A 22,579-nucleotide genomic window follows, 5' to 3' on the forward strand; every position below is an offset into this window, starting at 1 on the left:
GATCCTTAGCTTTTTAAATATAGAATTTCTTAGCTCTTTTAGGAATTACTCTAGTTCATTAAGAAGAGAACTCTGTCCATTCGCCTGTTCGTTCTTCCATTAAACATGTACTATAATGTTCCTAGATATTTCTAAAAAAATAGACAATTTTAGTTGTTAATGAGTTTCCAGTTTGAAATAAGATATGTATGTGTGATAGCTTTTATTTTTTACAGAATAGAAATTAAACTATAGCTTTTACGTAAACGTCGATACATTTCTTAGTACTTTGTGCATTCTATGCTGTACGAAAAACGCATTGTGACATCGGACCAACTGTAACGATTTTATTTTATTAAAACGAATGATATTGCTGTGTATTATCTGTAAGTTTAAATCTATTTAAAAAAAAAAAAAATTAAAATTAAAATTTACCAAACTATTTTTGAGATAACTCAACGATAGTGAAACGTAATAAAATCGTCTTAAACTAATCGAGGAATCTGTGAACGAAACTTGATGCCGTAGGGATTATGCCCCGTATAACATTACCTTCCAACAAATTCCCGACATATCTCTATGTATTTTTAATAATAATAAGCGTATTAAAATTGTTCAATCTAATGATGTTTTTGATGTATTGACATGCGATATGTATTTTCCTACCATGTATCTTTTTATTTGATCAAGAGAACAAAATTATATCCCCATAAAGTTTATTGATTTAGATTATATTTTCTTGATAAAATATAAGAAATAAATAATTAGATATAATTTAAAATTATTAATCTCTTAATAGTTAGTATTTAATAATAATCTCAAATTATTATTTGCCTTTTATACAAGATGATTCACGATTATTACATTAAAAATTACAATTGTTGTAATTATTTCAATCTTAGAATTTCTTAAATTTTTGTATTCTTGAACGTTAAAAACTTGCTTTTTTTTTATTCTTAACACTCTCTATCATATAAGCGTATAGTAATAAATAAAACGAAAATTAACACACTGCTTTTATAATATATATCTATATATTTTAAATAAAAATTATAAAGTTCTTTTTATTTGCATGCGAAAGCTATGATTTGCATTTTTGATCACTTATGAATCAGGGAAACTAAGAATTAATTTCTCTTGACGTATTTCCATCATCGTCGGATGATTATTATCGGGGATTTATTTTATAAAAATTATTAGTAAAATTACTTATCTCAGATATAAAATGACGCCACGACGAAACCATACATCGCGATCTTCCCTTAAGCATGTGACTGGTAACGAACAGATTAAAACCTCTCGTTGAACACTTGTGTAAACCGGTATGTTCAGATAATCTTGTCGAGATGTATCTTCGAGAATATTAAAGTTATCGTCGTCAGATTTATCTATCGAATATTCTTTCGGCATAAACGCCACTTGGCATGTCGGGGCGATCGCAACTGCTGCCGAATTTATGTCCAGGTCCTTCAAGACACCTTTCTCGATCGAGGCTCCTGTAATTAAGACATTCTTTAAAATTGTTTCATGTGTGTATATATATATATGCGCGTAATTTAAAATAATACTTTAGAAATCGATGCTATCTTATCCAAAAATTCTTAAAAATTTTCCAACATGCCGATAATTATGTAAAAACGGTTTATAAAAATTTCCAGCTTTTTTCCGTCGATCAATAAAAATTCGGTATCGAGATATTCTTGAACTTTTGAATAATTAATCAAATATACCTGATATAAGTAAACCTTCGAGCTGAAGCGACACTTTCCACTCCTTGTTTGTTCGATTCTCAGTCCAATTAGCATGGAGATGAAGTACTTCCAATGGATAACCAAGTTCTCGTGCGGTATGTTGCTTTAGTGCAGTTAAAAGAGCACGTGGTCGGGACAATTGAGACAAATCGATTCGACAAGGTATATCCACCGCTGAGGATTTTAATGTCTCGTACTTTGACAAAAGCGCCTTTGCGAATTGAATTGCATTTTTCGGGCCTGACCGCCATTTCGTAAACCAGTACTCTGGAGTCTTTGATTAAAATAATATATATAATATAAAATAAATAATATATAATATATAATATATAATTGTAATAAAAAATTATTTTATTTATTTATAATAAAATTATTATTATAAATAATAATATCTGAGAAGAAGAAAAAAACAAAATAGATAATTATAACAGATATATTAAATAGAAAACAGAGTCTCTCTCTCTCTCTCTCTCTCTCTCTTCTTGTCTTACCTCATTATTCTCGAAAGCTGACGCGTCTATGTCCGTTCGTACAATATTCAACAACTTTCTTGTAAGATCAATTTCGTCTATGAAAAAATCCTGCAACGGATTTCTTTTCCGTTCGCTTGTATTATATAAAAATGTCAAGGAACATTGTCGATCCATAACTTTCTTTAGATCCTGTTCAATTCTCGATTTTTCTAATTTATTGCTGTTACCTTCACTATTTTTGAAAGGTTTCATTAAGATACCTTAAAAATCATTTAAAATATACATCAGCTGATATTAAAGACTCGGACGGTTTAAATTAAAGAAGAAATATATGCAATAATTTGGATATATAGTGTCACATTAATTTATTTCATTTAATTTACTTCATCTACCTTTGAGATACGTCAGGGCTTTCTCCGCAGCAGATCTTTCCCATGCTCTGTGAGCGTTAGCAGGGAGGCCGAAATACTTTTTCGGCGAATCGGTATCGTCCAAACTCTCCAGCAATTTTATTGGGTCACCATCCGTTATCTTCAATGCGTCTCCCAGCTTTCGTTGACCCTCGAAAATATCCCTGGACCACGCATCACGTATCATCGAGCGTAAAGCTCTTGCATCGTAATCATCTTGAAGTCGACCTCCGTAAACCGCGACGTCGAGTAAACCTCTGCCGATTTGCCACTCTCCTTTTTTCGCATTATATTATATATGTATATATATATATATATATATATATATATATATATATATATATATATGTTGCAAGATATTATATAATAATTTATATTTATGTTTACATAGATTGTCGAGAGAAGCAATAAAATTGTATACCTTGTTGCGATCGTTTCTCCTTTGTCATTTCTTTAATCACCAACTCGTAAGCTGCCTCGAGATCCGACTCGTTCCATTCGTATGACCTAATCCAACCCTGAGGAATGAAATTTCGTCGTTCTTGGAGCGTAGCGTGTAACCAGGAGAGCATTAAAACGGGGACCGCGGTTTCGTCGTTATTCTGCGATTGTCGAAGCTGCTGGAGCGACTTTCTCATGTTCCTCTTCACGCCTTCGGGAGGCTCGTATGCCAGTTTCAGACAAAGTCCCGCTAAGCCCGGATAGAAACCGGAGCACTCCTCGGTGGTTAGCCAGATCCTTGCGGAAGGATTTTTATTTGCGGTACACATAGGTGAACGTAACAGGCTTTCCAATCGCGGTAACCAATTTAGAGCGAGTTGTAAGTTGCTCAACAATATCCAGCCACCCTTTCTGCGAAATAATGACAAATATGTACTTCGAAACAGATACATTGATTATATTTTAAATAAGATCTCTTCTTTTTCTCCTTCTTTATTTTTTTAATAATTATTTTTTCTTGAATTTTAGCAAAGTACGTATAAGACAATTAAATATTCTTTAACTATTAATATTATTGTGCGATGCTTTATAAAATTTTACCTGCATGCGGCTTCCAATGCCGATTCGGCTTGAGTAACGTGTCCTTGGCCCAGGGAAACCTCGGTAAATCCAGCAGAGGCATATTTTGCAGCGAGCACATTAAGTTCAGGACTGGGGTCAGTTCCCGGCGATAAAAGTAATAGCACAGGATACGATCTTTCTTTTTCCTGAGCGATCGTATTCAATGTCCATACGGGAGGAGCTAAATCCTTCACACCTTTCGTAAATTTATTCGCAAATTAAAAAGATGGTAAAGAAAATTTAATAAATATAAAAGTATATATCGCTAAAAATAAACATGATATAATATTTATTGATATTGTGCACAAAAACAATTACATTTAATTCAACTTTATATTTATTTTGCTTGAATTTAAATTATATTATTCGAGTATTTAAAACTCTCAAAATTAAATTGATATTAAAATAATAAAAAATTCTCTATTAATTTACAACATAATAAATGGAATTTTTTGACATTTCTTACCTAGTTGCTTCGCAGCGAATTTGGAAAGAGCGGTGTGTAAATAATCAGGCCGAAGTGCTTTCACGATTAAAACTTTCTGAAAGGCATTAAGCTCACTGTCCGCATAAATATTAGAAATATCCTTTAGCCAAGAAGGTTTTATTTTGGCAGCAATCTTTAATAAAAAAGGATTATGTCAGGAAAATTCTTGACTTTTCAAGAATTTACATTATTAAAAAATCGTTTATCGTTAAAGTTATATTAGGTTTACGAACATTGGATAGAGAAGAACCTAAGGCCTGCACAGCCTCACGTCGTTCGTCCGGTATCCATTCGGGTAATTCAAAGACCGAATTATCGTTGTTGATTGCACCGCTATCAAGCAAAAGATTCCTCTCGACATCTGGTACTTGATTTAACGACAACGCCATGTGCAAGGCTAGAGGAAGTCTGTGTTTTCTGTAGATTGCTTTCGCGCAATGATGAAACGTCAATGTTATCAACCTGAAAATGACAAAATTATTTATATGACGATTTCATATAAATCTTATAGGGAGAAGTACGTACATACCGTTTCTCTATTAAACTCCGCGATTCTCTTTTCTCTCTGTCTAGACTCGCGGAAGAGCTATCATTCCGTACTGCTTTCAAGCAGATGTCTGTATAAACCTCCGTGGAAACGATATATAAAGAGTTGAGAAGTGTCAATCCTTTAATAGTCTCGTATACGTTAGCGGCAAATTGCGCGAACTTTTCGTGATCTTTGGCCCGTCTAAAAAAAAAAAAAAAAAAAAAGTGAAAAATATCATCTTTAATGAATCTTTGCTGAAATCAACATCAATCTTAATCTTAGCTTAATCAAGTTATGTCATAGTACGTTGAAATTTCATTTAAACTCTGTCTGCTTTCCTCGAGGGCGACCGCTATTTCTTTCGCCTTGGATTGCGTCGTCTCCAATGTAGACAAGAGTCCTCCTTGCTCTTGAGATTCTTGTAAAAGATCTTGGCCTCTGGCTGTAGCTAATTGACTCAACAGATCTAGCCTGGCCGCATCTCGTTCCCCAGATAATTTTTCCTCCCTTTCCAAAGCTTCTCTTCTTCGCGCCTCGAGCTCCGGCATTTCGTTTAATAAAAGCTTACAAAGACGCAATATTGATAATCGTTTGAATATAAATCAAAGTGGGATTATTAAAAATTATTGTATTTATCTATCCGTCCTCGCATACCTTCTCGACGAATCTCTCCGTCAGGCTTTTTGTGCCTGCGCCAAGGGTGATCTCGCATAACACGGCATCGGCCTCCTTCGGAATATCTTCCAATCTGTCTTTCCTCGTGGCTAGGAAAAGTTGAAAGCCTTGCTGAGCCGACAAGATACGATCGCCTAATCTAAGTGGCCTCCGGCGAAGAACAGGCAACAATATCGACGGAAATTCGACCAGTTCCTCGACCAAGAGAGGTTTTCCGAAACGCACAGCGAGTTCGAGAGCAGTCAAAAATTTCGAATTTTCAGGCTGGGTAATTTCGAGTCTGGAGCCAATGCTGCGTTTAATCCAGGATACAGCTACGCCCGAGGGATCGAGGAAAATAGGCACCAACGGTCCTTTCAACACACGAGAGGCCGCGATCAAACTACTCGTATCAGCTGGTAAATCCTGTGCTCTCCATAACAATCTCTCGCGTTCGGTTACTAATAACGTGATCGCTGATTTCTCCCAATTGTCATCCCTTTCAGAATTCTGCACAAATCATTAATTTTCAAGAATCAGTTGTTAAAAATTTCTATAAGCAATCATTAATATTATATTTTACATAACGCATCGATAATTAAATGTTTGAGCGTAAAAATTCAACGTACATTAATCTTCAAGATAATTATTGTGGAAATATTTACTGAAAGTATATCTATTTAAAATATTAGAATAAATGCGTCAGATTAAATATAATATATCTTTTTTTCGTATCGATTAAATATAAGCGAAAAAATTAACTGGACCTGATACGCGAGTAGAGCCGCCGCATTGGCCGCCTCGATGTCAAGTTTTTCCTTCCTGACGGTCAGCTCTTGAAATTGAATTTGCCAATCGCGATGTTCGGTATCGAGCTTCTGCAAGAGAGCTCGCGCCGTTGAAAGACTGGCCTCGGTAGATTCGGTTCGCAACTGCAATTCAGCTGCACCCCTCGTGTGCTCGGCAAGCTCTTTTTGAAGTTGCGCCACGCGACTTTCCACCGTGTTTAATCCCGTTGCTAATTTTCCCAATTGCGCCTCAGCCGCCGCCAATCGTCTTGAATAATACAAAAGACCGACATTATGAATTTAAATGATCAAGATCATTTAATTAAAGAGAAAATTAGATTATAAAAAAAAGAGAAAGAGATAGAAGAATAAAAAGAAATTAACTGCAAGATTCTACAGAGAATGGTAACGAGAAGATAAATATCGAAAAAAAAAATGAAAAATTTTTGTATTTAACAATTAAGGCGACATTTTTCGTAACGGGGAATAGGAACGGGAGATCTCCTCCTCGTCTCGTACTCGGCCAATTGTCGTTGTTCTCGTTCCAGTGGAGCAACTTGCTCCAATATCTGACCATATTGAAGATTAGCGAGAACCCAAGCGGCCAGTGGAGCCGCCGCCACCGATGCTCTCTTTGCCGTTCTTTCCTCGAAACTTTCCGGGCGTTCCTTCACCAGTTTAGCGACCGCTTCTAAACTGGCAGGTGCGCTGCGTCTCGCGTCCCAATTTCTGCGCGTTACGAAAAAAGAATAAAATATTATTCCATAAAGTTAAATACGCCCGTCTCTCTCTCTCTCTCTCTCTCTCTCTCTGAAGCGTATATACACAGGTAAATAGATTTAAAATGGATCGATTGGAGAGATTTGAATCGCTCACCTAATCTCGTCTTTGATACCTCGTTTGGCGAGGAAGGTTTTCATGCTATTCCAGGACGTGTCCTTTATGCCCATTAGCCGAAGGACACCCTCGAGTACATCTCTCACTGGCGCCGGCGGTGCTCTCAACGAACGAACTTCGGCTAACGCGTCGGCACTTATACCGGCTACTGCTTGAGCAGCTTGTGCTACCAGAGGTTCAACCTTCCCTAATTCGTTCTCTATATCCGCCTAGATGTAAATAGTAAGAGGGAATAGTTTTACATATATATATAACATATCACACTGATGTGGAGATCTCTGAGATCTCCGTACATGTTTTAACTCATTTAATACCTTACGTAGCGCAAGCTCGGCGCTCTCGCGTTCTGTGTTGGCCTTCAAGTTCGTCATCTCTCCTCTTTGACTAGTCGCACCTCTCATCGTAGCAGTGATTTGCTCGAGAGCAGCGTTGGCTCTCCCTTTTTCCACCTTGTGTTTGCAATAATATTTTTTTATCACGATATTATAAAATATTGTAAAATGTACATTATTCAACGTTGAGTTACGCGAACCTCAAGTTCCTCACGCTGTCTGGATACTTCGTCCTCCAATTTAGCCACCTGCTCGCCGGCTTCCCTTAGCTTTCCGATACCGGCTTCGAGAGATCGAAGCTTCTCCTCTACCTCTTTGCTCCACGTGTCGCGGAGATATCTCCAGGTATGCACTAGAGCGAGAAATCTCGCCGGTGCTCTCTGATGGCGAGGTGCCTGTAGATGAGCGCCGATCATGATCTTCGCGCCGCTCGGTAGCTCCTCGAGTTCGTCCAGCTCTAAAGTGCCCTCCTGGATCGCAAATTTAATTAACGAGCTCTCCCGAGACCACCATTCGCCAAGACTAGACCCGAGAAGCGCGCAATGTCGAAGACCCAGATGTAATAATCGCGATGATTCTATCTCTTCCGAATCTAGGATTACCGCTATCCGAAGATATTTGCGCAGACCTATAAAATATTATCAATTATTGCACCATGTGACAAGCATAAGAATAACGTATAATAGATGGATAATACAACGTTGTTAAAAACTAGAGCGCTTTAAGTAAGATTATAAATTTTTTAAAGAGAAAAAAAATATTGTATCGCTATAAATTAATTTTTTTCTTTGGATAATTTTTTAAACATACGTACGATGATATAAATACTGCTCTAATGTTCCTTGGAAGTCTTCTCTTCGGGCCAGATCGGCTAGCGGTGCAACGAGCGCGTCAAGTTCTTCCGTTGTAAAGAGCCCTGGAATTTCGCTTCTGGATACCATAGCGCTTATCAAGATGGCTAAGGTCTCATCCCTAGCGTGACATTCTTCCAGCAAAAGCAAGGTCGGCTGGCTCTCGATACCGGCGGCTTGCACGGCATTCTTTATCGTCGCTTTACCGCGTTCTGCCAGTACGAATACAACAAAGTTACGAGAGTAGAGATCCAATAACAGATATCATACTTCTTCGCAAATTATAATTTATTCACCAGGCCCTGAGTCAATCAATCGAAGAGAAGAGAAGGTCGCGACTAGTTTAACAGCTGATCTCCTACCCGCTCCCGGTCGTCCAACGAGTATTATACCGCGAAAATCACACGCCATAGCCCAACTCAATCCTATCATTTAAAACATTTAACATTATTATTAACAAATAAAATAAGATTCTTTTTAAAACTGTTTTAATTAGACTATTTACCAGCTATAGTTTCCAAAAGATAGGATGAAATCGGTACTTGTACCGGTTGACCCTCTCTGGCGCATCTAGCCGCTGCATTGATTATCTCTTCTCGCCATTCTTCTTCGCTCAAAGGATAAAGCCCCGTATTTGCGGTCTTCCATACGTATACATCATTGTTAAAATTCTTTACCTCGGAGTCCTTTGAGATTAATAAACGTTCCCATCGTGTCAACGCCTCGGGCGTCAATCTAAACAAGGAAATATTATAGCATTGTAAGATTATATGCAGAGGAAAAAAAAACAGTTATGAATAAAACTTTAAATTTATTATGTATAGTTTTAAATTTCTCGTACAAACTTTATTCAAATGTAATATAATAATTGTTAATAATGGAATAAATATTTTATTATGATTTTAAGATAATACCTCGCACAAAATAGCCGTTTTCCGACATCCAACAAATAACGAGTGATGTCCGCTTCGTTTTCGGGTGTAGGGTAATACTTCAAACGATTCGCCCACGAAACGATGTCTTTAAGAGTCCAATTGAGAGAAGATTTCTGAGTGGACGCAAATCGAAAAGCGTCTAAGATATTTGGTTTTATTCGAGCGATCCAAGATTCTGCCATAACATAATCTATCTCCTTCAGAGAAATTCTCAAATGAAGCTCGAGAATAGATGCAATGTCCTTTTGGCTGGGATATCTATTGATAGATATATTTTACTTTTAGTTTATTATAATTCGCATATTTTTCATGTGAAGAAATTACTCACTCTAGATAATAAGTTGCAAATAAGGCTTCGAGTCTCGGATGCAATCGTGTAGATTCATCGGCAGTACATATGATCGTTAAGGATATTTTAGAAAATTCGAGATCCTCCTCGAGGAATCCTTCCTCTTGAAGTAATTCTCTCACCAATTCCTAAAAACGTATAATTTATTTTTATTAATTTATTATCGAGTTGCAATTCTTTTCTTTAACTCCAATTTTTTCTTGTATAAGTTACTGTTAAAAAAAAAAAAAAAAAAAAAAATCGCAATATATTTGCAAATTTAAGATTTCTGTTAAATCAAAAATATAGTTTAAAAGAATAATTTTTATATTTAATCGAGATCAAAAAGAGCTCTGTTATTGTTACAAATGACTATGTAATTCAAGATTTATTAGATCGACTTTTTTATTTTACATTGAAAATTTATGAAGAGATTCTGGATTATACATGCCTGTAAATTTTTGGCAGCGAGATGCATATCTTCCAAAATAAGAATCACTCGAGATCCGCTTCTCGGTTTATACATTCTACCCTGCGACGAGGATTCCAGACGTAGGCAAGCTTTTTTCAAGCGAGTTACAAAATCCTCAGGACCATAAAGCGAAGATCCTTTTACCACGATCATTGTATCGTGATTTTTAATTCTCGATAACGCAACATCGATTAAAGTATTTTTACCACAAGCTTCGGGTCCACGAATCATAAGTGGATGACCGTCTTCTATCCACGGCAAAATAGCTGCTAATGCTTTTCTGATGCGATCTATGTATAAAATGTAAAAAAAAATTTTAATCTATATATCTTTTTTATAGATTTACTCTTAGAACTTCAATACATAAATTTAAGAATACCTGAGATCGAGACAGGCCCATAATCGGTATCGATAGATTCGTAAGTGTCGCTAAAGGGTATTAGTCGATCGGTTTCTTGATCGTAGAGAACTGTACTTGGCTTTTGCGGATCGGGACACCTAAAGGGTATTTCACAAGTGAAGTGAGCACAGCTGGCTTAGTCCATCGTTTTAGAAATTCGAAAAAATAAGAGTTGAGAAATTTCTTGGATCACTCACCAACTATCGATTGACCCATAAATAAATTTCGCCAAATCATCTCTAGATTGTACATCGTTTACTTGGCCGCATAATGAAAGCAGAAGAGCTTGAGTAGCCTGATTGAATGTTTGCGCTTTATGGAGGTGACACAATACGGCGGTCATCAGACCGGACGCAGACGAGCCTTCGACATTTATATTCAGAGTCTCGTCGATAGACGAGCATAAATGAGCGTTTGCGATCTCCGCAGCCGTCGAAGAGAGTTGCTCTAAACGCCACGACGTCAATAGGGACGTTGATTTCGTCAACCCAAGATGCAAAACACCCAATCGTGAAACCGTAGCCGGACTGGCATCAGCAAGCTTGTGGGTCTCGAAAATAAACCTGTTTTACAAAGATATTCGCAACAAGTGCAATAAGCGACTATATGAGTCTTGTCGTATTTTATGTTAGATATAATTATTCAATTAATGTTAAGCCATATTTGTACCTTGTACCATTGCCGAGTCTAACTCCTATTCCATTGGGTAACGTTAACATTCGATTATCGTCCAGAGCTGAATTCAGCGCCTCCGCCCATTCAGGTTCCACATCGCCGTTGAAGATAATCCAGGTCGTGGAATTTCCAGCGGACGTCACCGCGCTCGATAAAACACCCTCCTTCCATTCTCTTCTCGCACAAACATATAACTTTAGCAATCGCACCATCATATTTAAAATTGATAAAGTATGTCTCTATTGTATTTTACCTCGTTCGCTGATTCACATGTCCTAACAATCTGCTCTTAGGTATCGCGCCAGGATAAACGACGATCTGTTGCACGGGTTCGCCGATCTTCGCCATCGCTTCGGCTAAGCACAACCTGATTGATGTTTTTCCGCTACCCGGTGGACCGACTACGGCAACGCCAGTTCTACTTTTCAACAGATCATTCAGTTGAACGCATCTGTTGGCAATCTCTTTTGTCAATCCCTGAGTCTCGCAGATCTTCAACAACGCGGCAACTAAATTTTCACTTTCTGCAGAAACGGGCAAAGAAGGATTGGTTTTCGGGAAGAGATCGTCTAGCAATGCCAAGAACTTTGTCGTGTCTGCCTCCGTCAGCTTTGGAAGAGTCGACTCCTTAATCGAGATCAGAAGTCTATGGAAAAAAAAAAAAAAAAAAAAAAAAAAAATGAAAAAAATTTCCTTAATTAATCGACATAATTCTATTAATAAAAAGATATTTTTGTAGAGTGACTTTAATACTAATTAATTTTAATTCTATTGTAAAAAAAAACCATTCTTATATACTTATATAAAAACTATACTAATAAAATATAAAATCATCTTCTATTTTGTCAAAATATATAATCTAAAATTGAGGTCAAGGAACATAAATTGTTTTCAATTACGACTCTTTAAACAGACTATTGAAAAGTTTTGAGTGCTAGAATATCAGATGGCAATACGTCAACATTATGTCAATATTAAATATTAATTCATTAAAAGAGATATATTTTAAACATGCCTGGTGGTCTCGTCTACACCGGCAACCGGGTGTAAAGCGTCGAGCACAGATTTCAGCGCTCTGAGTCCCCAATCATAATGCGGTTGCTCGGATAACATAGTCCCGGCAATTTCGAGAGCCTCTACGAGTCGTTTGCCGAGAGTAATTGCTTCTAAGAAACCAGCGCATTCTAGGAGAGTTCTGACGATATCCGATTTGTCCGGATGCGCCATGCTGATAGGTCTGAAGAGCCTCGCCAATGAATCCGGCAGCTTGCGCCTACCTCCATACTCACTTCCCGCTGGATTCATCGTAATAAAGATGCAGCAGTGAGGATCCAACGTGATCTTCCGATCGCCTAGCGAAATCTCGAGAGAACCGTTTCGAAGCGCTTCTTGAAGCGGTCTCACCAACATCGCTACCGCGCTTAATGTATCCTCTTCAAGACGATTGAACTCGTCGAAACAACCCCAGGCACCCGCTTGTGCCAGACCTCCTAAGATACGCTTCATACTTCCAGTGTCCATCCCTACAAATCAAGTCGACTATTCAATATACAGGTATCATGTATTGTATTAAGGTGTTATTAAAACGTACAATTTATTATCACTGGCAGAATGATTAAAGAGAAGCTTTTTACCTTCGTCGCAATTGAAAACTAGCACTAGTCTACCCAAGATGGACGCCAGCGCTTTGACGCTCTCGGTTTTTCCGGTTCCAGCAGGACCAGTCGGACTTCCGCCTAATCCGAGCTTCATAGCTTGCGTGAGAGCCAAGAAACATTTCTCTGTCAAAGGAGTTCTCACTAAGCCAATAGACGCTCCTTGGTACTCGAAGAGATAGGGTAACTCTGCGCCGGCACATCGCATCACGTATGTACCTTGATTCTTTAAAATATGCGAGATCATACACGATATAATAATCAGAAATTATATAAAATGCTCTTTGTTTAGAGATATTATTGACAAGAACAATTTTTTTGAATTAAATTTTGAATATAATATAAAATATTATCCACTCTTAAAAAACGTGATAAGTCGATGTTTTCGCAAAATACAAGAAATGATGATATCTCTTGCAATATTGATTTGAACGTAAAAATGTTGAAAGTTTCTTTTATATTTCGTAATATATCTTGAATATATCTTTAAATGGCGAAAGAAAAATTATGAATTCGAAAATGCGCGGAAGTCTGTTCCATTATAATAATTATATTTTCCTATAGTTTTAATCGTATTATTCTAGTAATGTAAAATATTATATCGCTATCACGGTATGATTCTCATTATTAAGACACAAAAACGTATTTTTTAATCGAGACTCACTTTTCTGTAACTCTTCAATTGTTTGTACCACATCCAATCGGCGTTCTCACCGGTTGCTAGAATTCTCGACAATGTCCTGGCCACTTGCAAATGATGAACGGTATCCAACAAAAGACCGCGCGCTTTCAACGCGGTCAATTTGTCACCGGCGTCTTCCAATCCTCTGTATCTTGCTCTTTGCGTTTCCAGAAATTCAACAAGCTTTTGCAAAGCCGAGCGACCCTCCTTCAAAGCGCGTTCGCAACGCTCGGTAAATCCTATTCTTTCCGAAAGCAGCAGTATCTGTGTAGGATAAACGGACGGATCAGGCGTGGAGTCGTTCAAACATTTCTCTAAACTTTGACAGAGAGCCTTTTTCATTCCATTCTCGAGATTATTTAGCCATCGCGGTAGAGGTTCAGTGAGATCGATAGTCTCCGGTAATTTTAACATTTCACCTTCGGGCGATACAATCGCCGTTAATGTATCATTTTCTTTTACTACTGAACCCACACCGTGATACAACTTTGGCAAATGAGCTTCCAAACCTCGTCCGCTGCCTGATACTAGCTCCAAAAGATCCTCATCGCTGAGAAAATATAATCTCGGATACGCTGCACGTCTTTCCTGAAATTTCAAAATTTTACGACGTGTTATAATATATCGGATGAAAATGTAAAGAGAATGATTTTTCCCAAAAAATGCAATTATTTTTCGATTATCGAATTTTACCTCCAAAAATTCATCCAAACTCTTCTGACATCGATCTAGCAGATCCTTTAAATTTATTAAAGCTGGTAGAGAAAGTCGTCTCAAGAATGGTACTCGGGGATCTCGAGATACTTCTCCGATAATATATCTGAAAGTTTACAAAATAGGATAGAAATTGACGTTTAAATATAATATACGGATTAGATAAAAGAAAATTATAGGAAGGAATTATAAACCTGAATTCTTTATCGGCCCTTGACCATCTTCCGGAATCATTTGGAGCCGCTCCACTTCCATAGACTGGATCCAGGTAAATCCATTTTCTCTGGACAGTGCTAAGAACTTTAATTCTTTCCTCAAGCTCCGATAGAGCTGTTTCGCAGTGTGCAGCTCTAGACGCGAATCTTTCGTGTCCCGATGTGCCTTTGGCTCCTTCGAGCAAGAGCCTCAATTCCTCTGTTTTAAGAATTCGATTTGAAATAAAATGATGCAAATTGTAATACAAGCCAATTGTAAACAATCGATATAAATAAACGTACCTATTTTCGCTAACAGACTACCATAATCTCCGATTAACAGAATTGTCATGTTTTTACTGTCAGTCGATTCTTGCAACGGAAGAGATGCCGTGTTTTCCCAGATCTCCAGATCCATTAACGCTTGTCGAATTCCGCTTTCTGCGATTGCGCGTTTCGTTATTTCCTGAGAATAAAGAAAAAAAATATTTTATGCAACAAAAATTTGAGAATTATGATACAAAGATATATATAACTCTTCCCTATCCAGATTACGTCTTAGAAATGTATTATCTTTCAATAATGTAAGATAATCATATATTTCTTTCGTGAAAAAATGCTAAAATAAATTTTAATTAATACCAAATCTCTAAGTTGATACTTTCTTTAACAATTTATAGATCGATATTCAAATAGCGAAAAAAATTAATAGCGCTTGCAGTATTCAAAATATCAATATTCTAATATCGCAATTATATTATCATAATTATTTTCATTAAATTAACATTGCAATTTTTCACCTTTACTCGATCCTCATTTTTTTTCAGCGCCTGCGAGCAAGCGAGCAAGTCACCTAAAGTGATATCTCGTGGATTTTCGACCTTCAAGCCTAATATAGGAATTAACTCGGTCCAGTGCTCATTAGCAATCTCGTCTCCCCGAAGTAACTGGATAGATTCGATCGTAGATCTGACTTCGTTAATCTTTTTACCAACAAAGGTATCGATCTCCAAGTTATCCTGCAATCGAATCTTACTCTCCCAAGAATCGAGCCAATCGTGAAGTCTTGGTAATCTTCTCCTAGCCACGGCCCACTCTTCGATTTCCTGATTCTTCAATTCTTCCAAAAACTCGGATTGAAACCTGTTCATCGTATTTAGCATGACATTCTAATCAATTTTGTTGATTTTAGAAAAAAATAATAAAAAGTAAAAAATTAAGAAATAACACAAATTTTATTGTTTTATAAATATTATACGAATGTATTGTATCAATTTTCTATAAAGTGTCTTTCGTTGTAAAGTAACCTGTAATTTGATTCCTCAATCTCCAATTCGCGTTCCAATTGTGATAAATTAATCTCATCGTCTTCCAGAACACTCTCGAGATCGAGAGCTATTCTTTTACAATCCGCTTTCAAGGAATCCATTTGCGCATTTAAATTGAGCCAACGTTCCTTCATCAATATCAGCCAATCGAGTGTGAAATTCTCCGATCTTGCGGACCACTTGGCCTGCCATCTTTCTCTTTCGTCTCTAAGTGCTATCGCTTTATGGCGAAGATTAACTTTAGCATCTTCCAGTAGACGCGCCATAACAGCCTTATGCTTTTCTAAACGATCCCCCAACTCCTGCCAAGCGGCGTGAGCCGCGTTAACGCCTGTAAAAGTAAAATCAACGAGAACTCAATCTATGTCTTTATTTGCAATTTATAAAGGTAACAGTTTCCAGAAGACGGAAAAAGTTTCATCGAAGTATGATTTGGAAAAATATTACCATCGAGCTTCTCGCTGGTCCATGCAGCCATAACTTTGGCGAGTACAGCAACGACTTCCATTTCTTCAGCGATGCCTGCCGACTGTTGCTCGATACGCGCATGGGCCTCGTGAGCTAATCCGACCTCCTCTACATCACGCGGCCTACGTTCGAGCTCCTTGGATGCGAAGGACAGGAACTCGACGATAGCCATCAAACGCGAGGATGCTTCCACCCTTAAATCGGAACACAGACGTTCCCAATAATGACGGGTCGCAGTCTCCAAATCGTTCCTCGTTGTCGCCGTGTCGATGCATATGCATGAGATTTTCACGTCGCAACCTCTTAATTTTCCAACCTGCGTCAGTGAAAGTAAATGATTATTTAATTGGAATGATATAAATCATAAAAGTACAAGTGCGCTTAATACAAGAATAAATCGGAAAGCACAAATTACAAATTTTTAAATGAATAAAATAGCAAGACACAAATATCACAATAGCCAAAAATTTATTCCATTGTCTTTTTTTTTTTTTTTTTCCCCCAAGAGAACAATGTACTTTCTAATTTACCTTTGAAATATTTATAAAACTTACCTCTTGAGCCCATTGCTTGGCCTCCTTGAACGCTTTCGCCCATTCTTGAGGTGGTTTTCCTTTCAATCTAAATATATATAGATGATATAAAATAATATGCAATAATATATATACGGAAAACAGTATTACGATACATTATTTTAAGAGTTAACTTACCGTTCTCCAACATCGATATTGGCTGGCGTTGCTAAGTTTAACCATTTCATTCTAAACAATTCGAGAGTGGATAGAGCGATTTCTACTTGCTTGTAAACGCCGCTAAAGAGATACGCATTCTTCTGCACCAAATCGCCAAAGTGTGCATCGGCGACGTCTCCGACGCCCCGAAAGTTTACCGGAATGGAAAGTGATCGGCGTATACCGGAATATAACTTTGCGCGAATGTCTTCGAGCGGCGGTCTCCATTGCAGAAGTCCATCCCGAAAGGTGAGCTCGACTCGGATCTCGGATAATTTCTTCGACAAGGATGGTAAAGCATTTCTAAGCGCAAAATATACATGTTTTACGCAAAGAGTTTTTGATAAAAAGAGCATCATATTATTGAACAAAGTTTATATAAAATAAAATTTAAATATATCATTATATATAAAAAAATTTAATTACAAGCAGAATCTTTTGTGTCTCGTTATACCTGTACGCTACGCCCAGTGCTTTTAAAAGCTGCCGATCCCAATGCAGTTTCCAAGCTTTCGCATTACCGTACTCCGAATCCACCGCGTCGACGATCGCTCTCATACTTATCAATGTCTCCTTCCATATATTCTGATTTCCGACAAGATGCACAGCATCGCCTTTCAACAAGTTCGACACGTAGTCTCGCAACGTGGAATGCTTCGAAATCAATTCTGAGTTTTGTCGAGCAAACTTTACCACCTGAAAATTTATTTTTTCAATTTTATTATACTAATTTTATTCTGCAGTTTTATTTTACATCATCTTTACAAATAACAACGAAATTCTCACCAACTCCTTCAATCGAGCGGTGTACGCATCGACGAGATGAGGGTCGGACCAAACGACACCCGATTGTTCCTGAACGGCGCGCGCTAATTCGAGAGCCACCGTCAACATGAGCGGTCTTTGAGAGGGCACCATTCGATCACCGATCGTGTTATGAAAGGTGGCGACCTGTTGAAGCGCTCTAGCTCGTCCGGCTAAAAACGCGGCTCTGTCTACAAGCTCTCTAATCTCTCTCGGTAGCTCGACCCCTTCGCCGGACAACGCTCTGGCTTCTCGGATCAGGGTCATTAATCGAGGATCATAGGTCACTCGCATCATGCTGGTGCCGGTAAGTTCTACCACTGGCGAATCGGTGCCCAAGCTTAATTCTTTCCTAGCTATCTCACTCTTCGTGTTGTTCACCTGGACAAATATAAATGTATAAGAAATATCAGTAATATATTATTTTAGATTATAAGAAAATGTACAATTTTAAAAATTGCATCACATTAAATACGTAATTAAAGATTACCCATGACTCGACTAAATCCCGCCTTTTTTCTTCGGCTTCTTTCAGCGCGCTCGACAATCGCGCCGCCACTTCTTCATACCCTGGCAAATCAGCGAGCAATTCCTTCCCCAATTTAGCCAGACTTTCTAGCCGTACTTCCGCAGATCTAGCGGCTTGGATCTCTTGCAGTACTCTAGGAACATCCAGAAGATCTTCCGTATCGGGACCAGCCAAGCGACTTTCTACAATTTCGTGTTTCGAGAAAACACATGCAAATGCGATGATTGACAGTAAGTCTCGAATTATGTAAATTAACGTCTTTAAAATATATCACATTATATTTACGAGGATAGCATCGGAAGAGAGAAATAACACGATATAAAATCGATAATTAACGATATCTGCATGTAAAAAAAATACGCAAATGACAAACTTTTCTTTTTATTTCTGTGAATTCTAATTTTTTGTGAATTTTATGGCATTATATTTATAATGATTAACGATACGGAGAACATTTAATGCTCAAAAATATTTTACCGATTAAATCAGGATACGCCGCAAGTAACGATTCTCGTTCGGCACGCAATGCTCTCTTAAGCCCTTCCCTCTTCATTAACTCGCTATATTTCCCAAATTCAGATACCAAAGCACTCGGAGTATCAGCATCAGCAATATGATCCTTCAGCTTTTGAGCAACGCGCTCCTCAGCTGGCATCAGGCCCTCCTCAATCTTACGTCTCAGTCTATCCCATTCATTGTCCCAATGTTCATCATCGCTCGATGCAACTGATCGTAAATCATAATTATTACTTAAACTGTTATTAACACGCATCGCGATCAAGAATTCGCTGAATCTTAGTTTCTATTTTTAATTATTTTAGTTATATTAATCGTCAAGTAATTCGTGAAAGGCAGGCGCAAGGAAAGAAACTATTTTGTCAATCCTAATTTCAAAGATTTAAAGATACACGTGCTTGCGACTTGTCTCGGGAAATTATTGTAAGATATCTTTAAAGCAGAGCCCCATAAAGATACCTCTCATGTCATCAAATGACCGGAGTAGTTTCTCGATACCGAGTCCAGATCTTTCGCTCGAGGTCAGAAGTCTGCTCAATTGGCGATGCTGTGCACGCAAGTCTGACATTTGCCTGAAGAAATTAAACGCGGCTATATCTGTTATTTGTTCCAAGTCATCTCACACGCGTTGTCGCTTTACCTGAGACTTTTGCCAAGCTTCGAACATTTTCCGGGTACAAAGATCTCTCCTCGCCAAGGATGAAGCGAATAATGCGGCCAGAAAAGTTCTGTTAATTTCTGCGTGACGTTTACCCACTTCTTGCACACTGTCGCTCCAAGCGCGATCGTTTCATCCTTTGCACGAGTTTCGGTTATGTCAATCTATCCAGCGACATTCCATAAATCATTTTATCATATGCATTATATAACCAAGCGATCGTTTAATAGCGTTTTTTAAAAAGAAAAATTGAACGACCATATTCAAGTTTTATTTATCAAGAGAAAATCTCGATTCTTTTTTGCAAATTATTTTTAAAAAATTATATAGACATTTCAAAAAAATTTTTAAGAATTTATAAAGAAACTTTTTCAAAATTTTTCTACTATTGCTAGACACAGTTGCTAATCGCGAACGATATATGATTGATTCTTAAATCGACGTACCGCATTGAGATAATTCTGTGTTAATTGTACCACTTCGTTTCCAATTACATCGAGAAACGATTTCATTCGTTCCTCGGTATACGCTGGCCCGCTTAATTTCCATAAATCGTCTACGAATACCGAAATGGCTTCACAAGCCTCTTCTACAGCGATTAATCCATCTCTATATTTAACGTAAAAGCTATAGTAATTGTACAATAAAAATAGAAAAGATATCTAAATAAAATAACAAAGAAACTCTAAATAAAAATCTTTAGTACATTAAAACCTATTTTTTTCATTTTACTTATAAATTATTACAAGTTATACCATTTATATCAAAAATTTTTTGTCAACAGTATTTTAATATTAACATCGACCGTGTATATCTTTGGAGTCTTTTTTAATTATTTCGTATTCCATATTTCAAGATACGCGGGAAGGAAATTAAATGCACCTCGACACCGCGGCGTTTTCGAGTTCGACCCTGATATTCTTCACCGATTTGCCGGCTTCCACGCAAATAGTTTTCTCGTGCGATCGTTTCACCTCATCTCGCTTCCGTCGCCAATATTCTTCCTCCTCTGCGACGGTGATCGAGAATCCGGGGCTGAGCAGCTTCTCTTCGAGCTTCTTCAAACATGACGTGCTCAAGCCCGACGAACGAAGAGTCGGCGCCCAAACCTGACGAAGACCTTCGATCAATACCGATCCGTCCCCGCAGCCGGTTGAAGCCACCTGGACCACTTCGTGAAAGTTCTCTTCCGTAATCACCGCCGCTGTCATCTGCGCTCAATTTTGCACCATCGGCAATGTAAATGACGCGCCCGACTAAATCGTATTTCAACTTTCTAGAAAATACTTTCTATTGTCGAGGAATAATCGCGCTCGTCAACGTTTAATGTTAATGACAATCGTTAAAGAACAACGAAGAGAAACGTACGGATCAACGGTTGCATCAAAAAGCAAATGAAAATGTTTCACGAAAACAGCAGCTTCTTTTCTCCACTCGTTACATTTATATTTTCATCTACTTGTAGATATACATCTTTCCTTCCTGTAGTAGAAGCTTTGTTAAGGTACCTTAAAGAAGACCAAATTGTTGACCGTACCGGCGCCCAATTCGGTGCTCAATTTCAAACGAACTTGCTTCTGATCCGCGTCGATCGGTCTGGCGCACAGAATTTTACATGACGACTGCTCCAAGAAACGATCGAGGATCTCTCGATCCTCGATATCATCCTCGTCGTGTTGTACGGATGATGCGCCAAAGAAATATCCCGCCGTGGAAACTATAAGGTATTTACGTTTGTCGACGACTACCATTTCGGTCGGTTTAAACACACTTTTTTTCCAGCGCAACGTCACAAATGGTCTCGGTGATTTTCTGATAGAGCGACGTAATCGGGCTCACCAGGAGGTGGCCGGGTCGTCACGGCGACCAACCATCAACACACAACAGCTGTAGCTATCGTTACACGCATCGCTGCACGTGCGCGAATGCGCGTGACGTCACTCCAATCTGTCAGATTATTTTCTATTCAATCGCGCTATAGTAAAAAAATCTTTGACCTTATATATAAATATATGTATGTAGTATGATTATAGGTATGTATAGTATATTATATATGTGTGTAATATAATTATAGATATGTGTAATATATTATATTACATAGATTATATAATAAAAGAACGATATTTTTACAATGCCGTATCATAAACACTTTAAAATCTCGTAAAATGCGTCAAATTTCAATATGTGAATCGTTCATATAATACAATACATACTAAGATTGAAGAAATATGAATAATTATCGATTAATCGTTGAAAGAAATTGTATATAAAATTGTATAGAAAAGTATATTAAATTAAAAAAGTATATTAAGTTAAGAAAATATTTATTCTATTTAAAGAAAAGGTTAACTGACATTATTATTCAAATCCAAGCGTATTGATTCTCAGTAAGTATACGTGTTGATATTATCACGCCGGTTACTAAATTTATCACAGTTACAGCTTAAACGCACAATCAATGAGCTCAATTCGTTCTCTGTATCATGTGAAAGAAAAGAAGCTATAATTAATAATCTTATCTGACAGCTTCTAACTATGCTTATGACTTCTTAAAAAGACGCTACGTATACACATGACTTGTAATTTTTACGCGAATAGATTGCGTAAATTATACTAAAAACTTATAATAAAAACATCCAAGTACGTCACAAAAGAAAATCATTTTAATTGTTAATAAAATGTTGAATACGATGCGAGAATAAAATAATTTTATCTTTACACGGAATAAATATCTAATAAATTATGCGTAGATTCTCTCTTGAAAAGAAGATATAATTCGCAGCTCTGAGAAAAAATTCAGAGATACACGTCGGATATTGAGAAGTTATAAAGTGTTTCCTACGTTTGTACTCTCCCTCGATTTCTTTAACTGCATTATGCGCGGGATGCCTTGTAAATTTATGGAGCGTGCATACTTTGCGCCTTACGAGTGCTTATGCGATCGCAACGTACGCGTGTGTCGCATGCTTGCTCGCATCAAGGCCGCAATATCGGAGCACCTTCCTCTCGGACCCTCGGCAAACGACTCTCCGACGATTCTATCTTCCATTATTATTTATTTCATTATTCGTTATTTTACGCGGGAAAGTTTTACGCAGAGAATGATGAAGCGAGAAAAGTTCTTGAAAGTATTGAGGAAGATGAAGATATCTCGCGATGAAGTCTCCGATTGAAAGTCGTCCGACGTTAATACTCGGATACTGCTAAGCCGATACTGTCGGCAATGTTTCCTCATCGGCCACCGACGCCGCGATAATGATCCATGGATCCACAAACC

The 22,579-nt window shown here is 37.6% G+C and overlaps 1 protein-coding gene across 2 annotated transcripts; it reads right to left on the reverse strand.

The window, feature by feature from the left end:
• Nucleotides 1-179: 179 nt before the first annotated feature.
• Nucleotides 180-21,174, reverse strand: Btv (dynein cytoplasmic heavy chain beethoven). 2 transcript variants are annotated; one of them, XM_070306563.1, is made up of 46 exons: nt 20,811-21,170; nt 20,185-20,513; nt 19,749-19,911; nt 19,285-19,466; nt 19,104-19,216; nt 18,606-18,854; nt 18,090-18,310; nt 17,582-17,980; nt 17,250-17,491; nt 16,775-17,098; nt 16,619-16,685; nt 16,044-16,380; nt 15,576-15,927; nt 15,069-15,411; nt 14,572-14,734; nt 14,269-14,488; nt 14,054-14,180; nt 13,343-13,948; nt 12,658-12,904; nt 12,039-12,546; nt 11,277-11,669; nt 11,018-11,197; nt 10,546-10,911; nt 10,328-10,446; nt 9,928-10,238; nt 9,477-9,625; nt 9,128-9,406; nt 8,719-8,948; nt 8,510-8,638; nt 8,177-8,425; nt 7,563-7,990; nt 7,345-7,479; nt 7,010-7,239; nt 6,653-6,862; nt 6,113-6,401; nt 5,346-5,855; nt 4,998-5,254; nt 4,692-4,892; nt 4,396-4,624; nt 4,142-4,295; nt 3,655-3,871; nt 3,035-3,465; nt 2,596-2,889; nt 2,222-2,463; nt 1,710-2,004; nt 180-1,475 (listed from the first exon to the last, which is right to left on the reverse strand). In XM_070306563.1, the coding sequence occupies exons 1-46, from the start codon at nt 21,051-21,053 to the stop codon at nt 1,189-1,191; spliced, it is 12,249 nt and encodes a 4,082-aa protein (XP_070162664.1). In that variant the 5' UTR covers nt 21,054-21,170; the 3' UTR covers nt 180-1,188. The 2 variants fall into 2 exon arrangements, with proteins under 2 accessions (XP_070162664.1, XP_070162665.1); XM_070306564.1 differs by lacking the exons at nt 180-1,475; nt 1,710-2,004; nt 2,222-2,463; ... (2 more) ...; nt 3,655-3,871; nt 4,142-4,295 and having other exon boundaries at nt 4,402-4,624; nt 4,688-4,892; nt 20,811-21,174.
• Nucleotides 21,175-22,579: the final 1,405 nt, after the last annotated feature.

The sequence above is a fragment of the Polyergus mexicanus genome, unplaced genomic scaffold, assembly GCF_030449975.1.
Source record: "Polyergus mexicanus isolate NDT 795.1 unplaced genomic scaffold, iyPolMexi1.0 SCAF_13, whole genome shotgun sequence".
Lineage (NCBI taxonomy): Eukaryota > Metazoa > Arthropoda > Insecta > Hymenoptera > Formicidae > Polyergus > Polyergus mexicanus.

Excerpts from the sequence above, each read along its gene's own strand:
- Btv (XM_070306563.1), bottom strand. The coding sequence starts at position 21,053 with ATGGTAGTCGTCGACAAACGTAAATACCTTATAGTTTCCACGGCGGGA. Across the intron at positions 19,912-20,184 it reads GAAAACGCCGCGGTGTCGAG|AGATGGATTAATCGCTGTAG; the intron begins GTGCATTTAATT and ends CGTTAAATATAG. Across the intron at positions 8,426-8,509 it reads ATTGATTGACTCAGGGCCTG|AACGCGGTAAAGCGACGATA; the intron begins GTGAATAAATTA and ends TCGTACTGGCAG.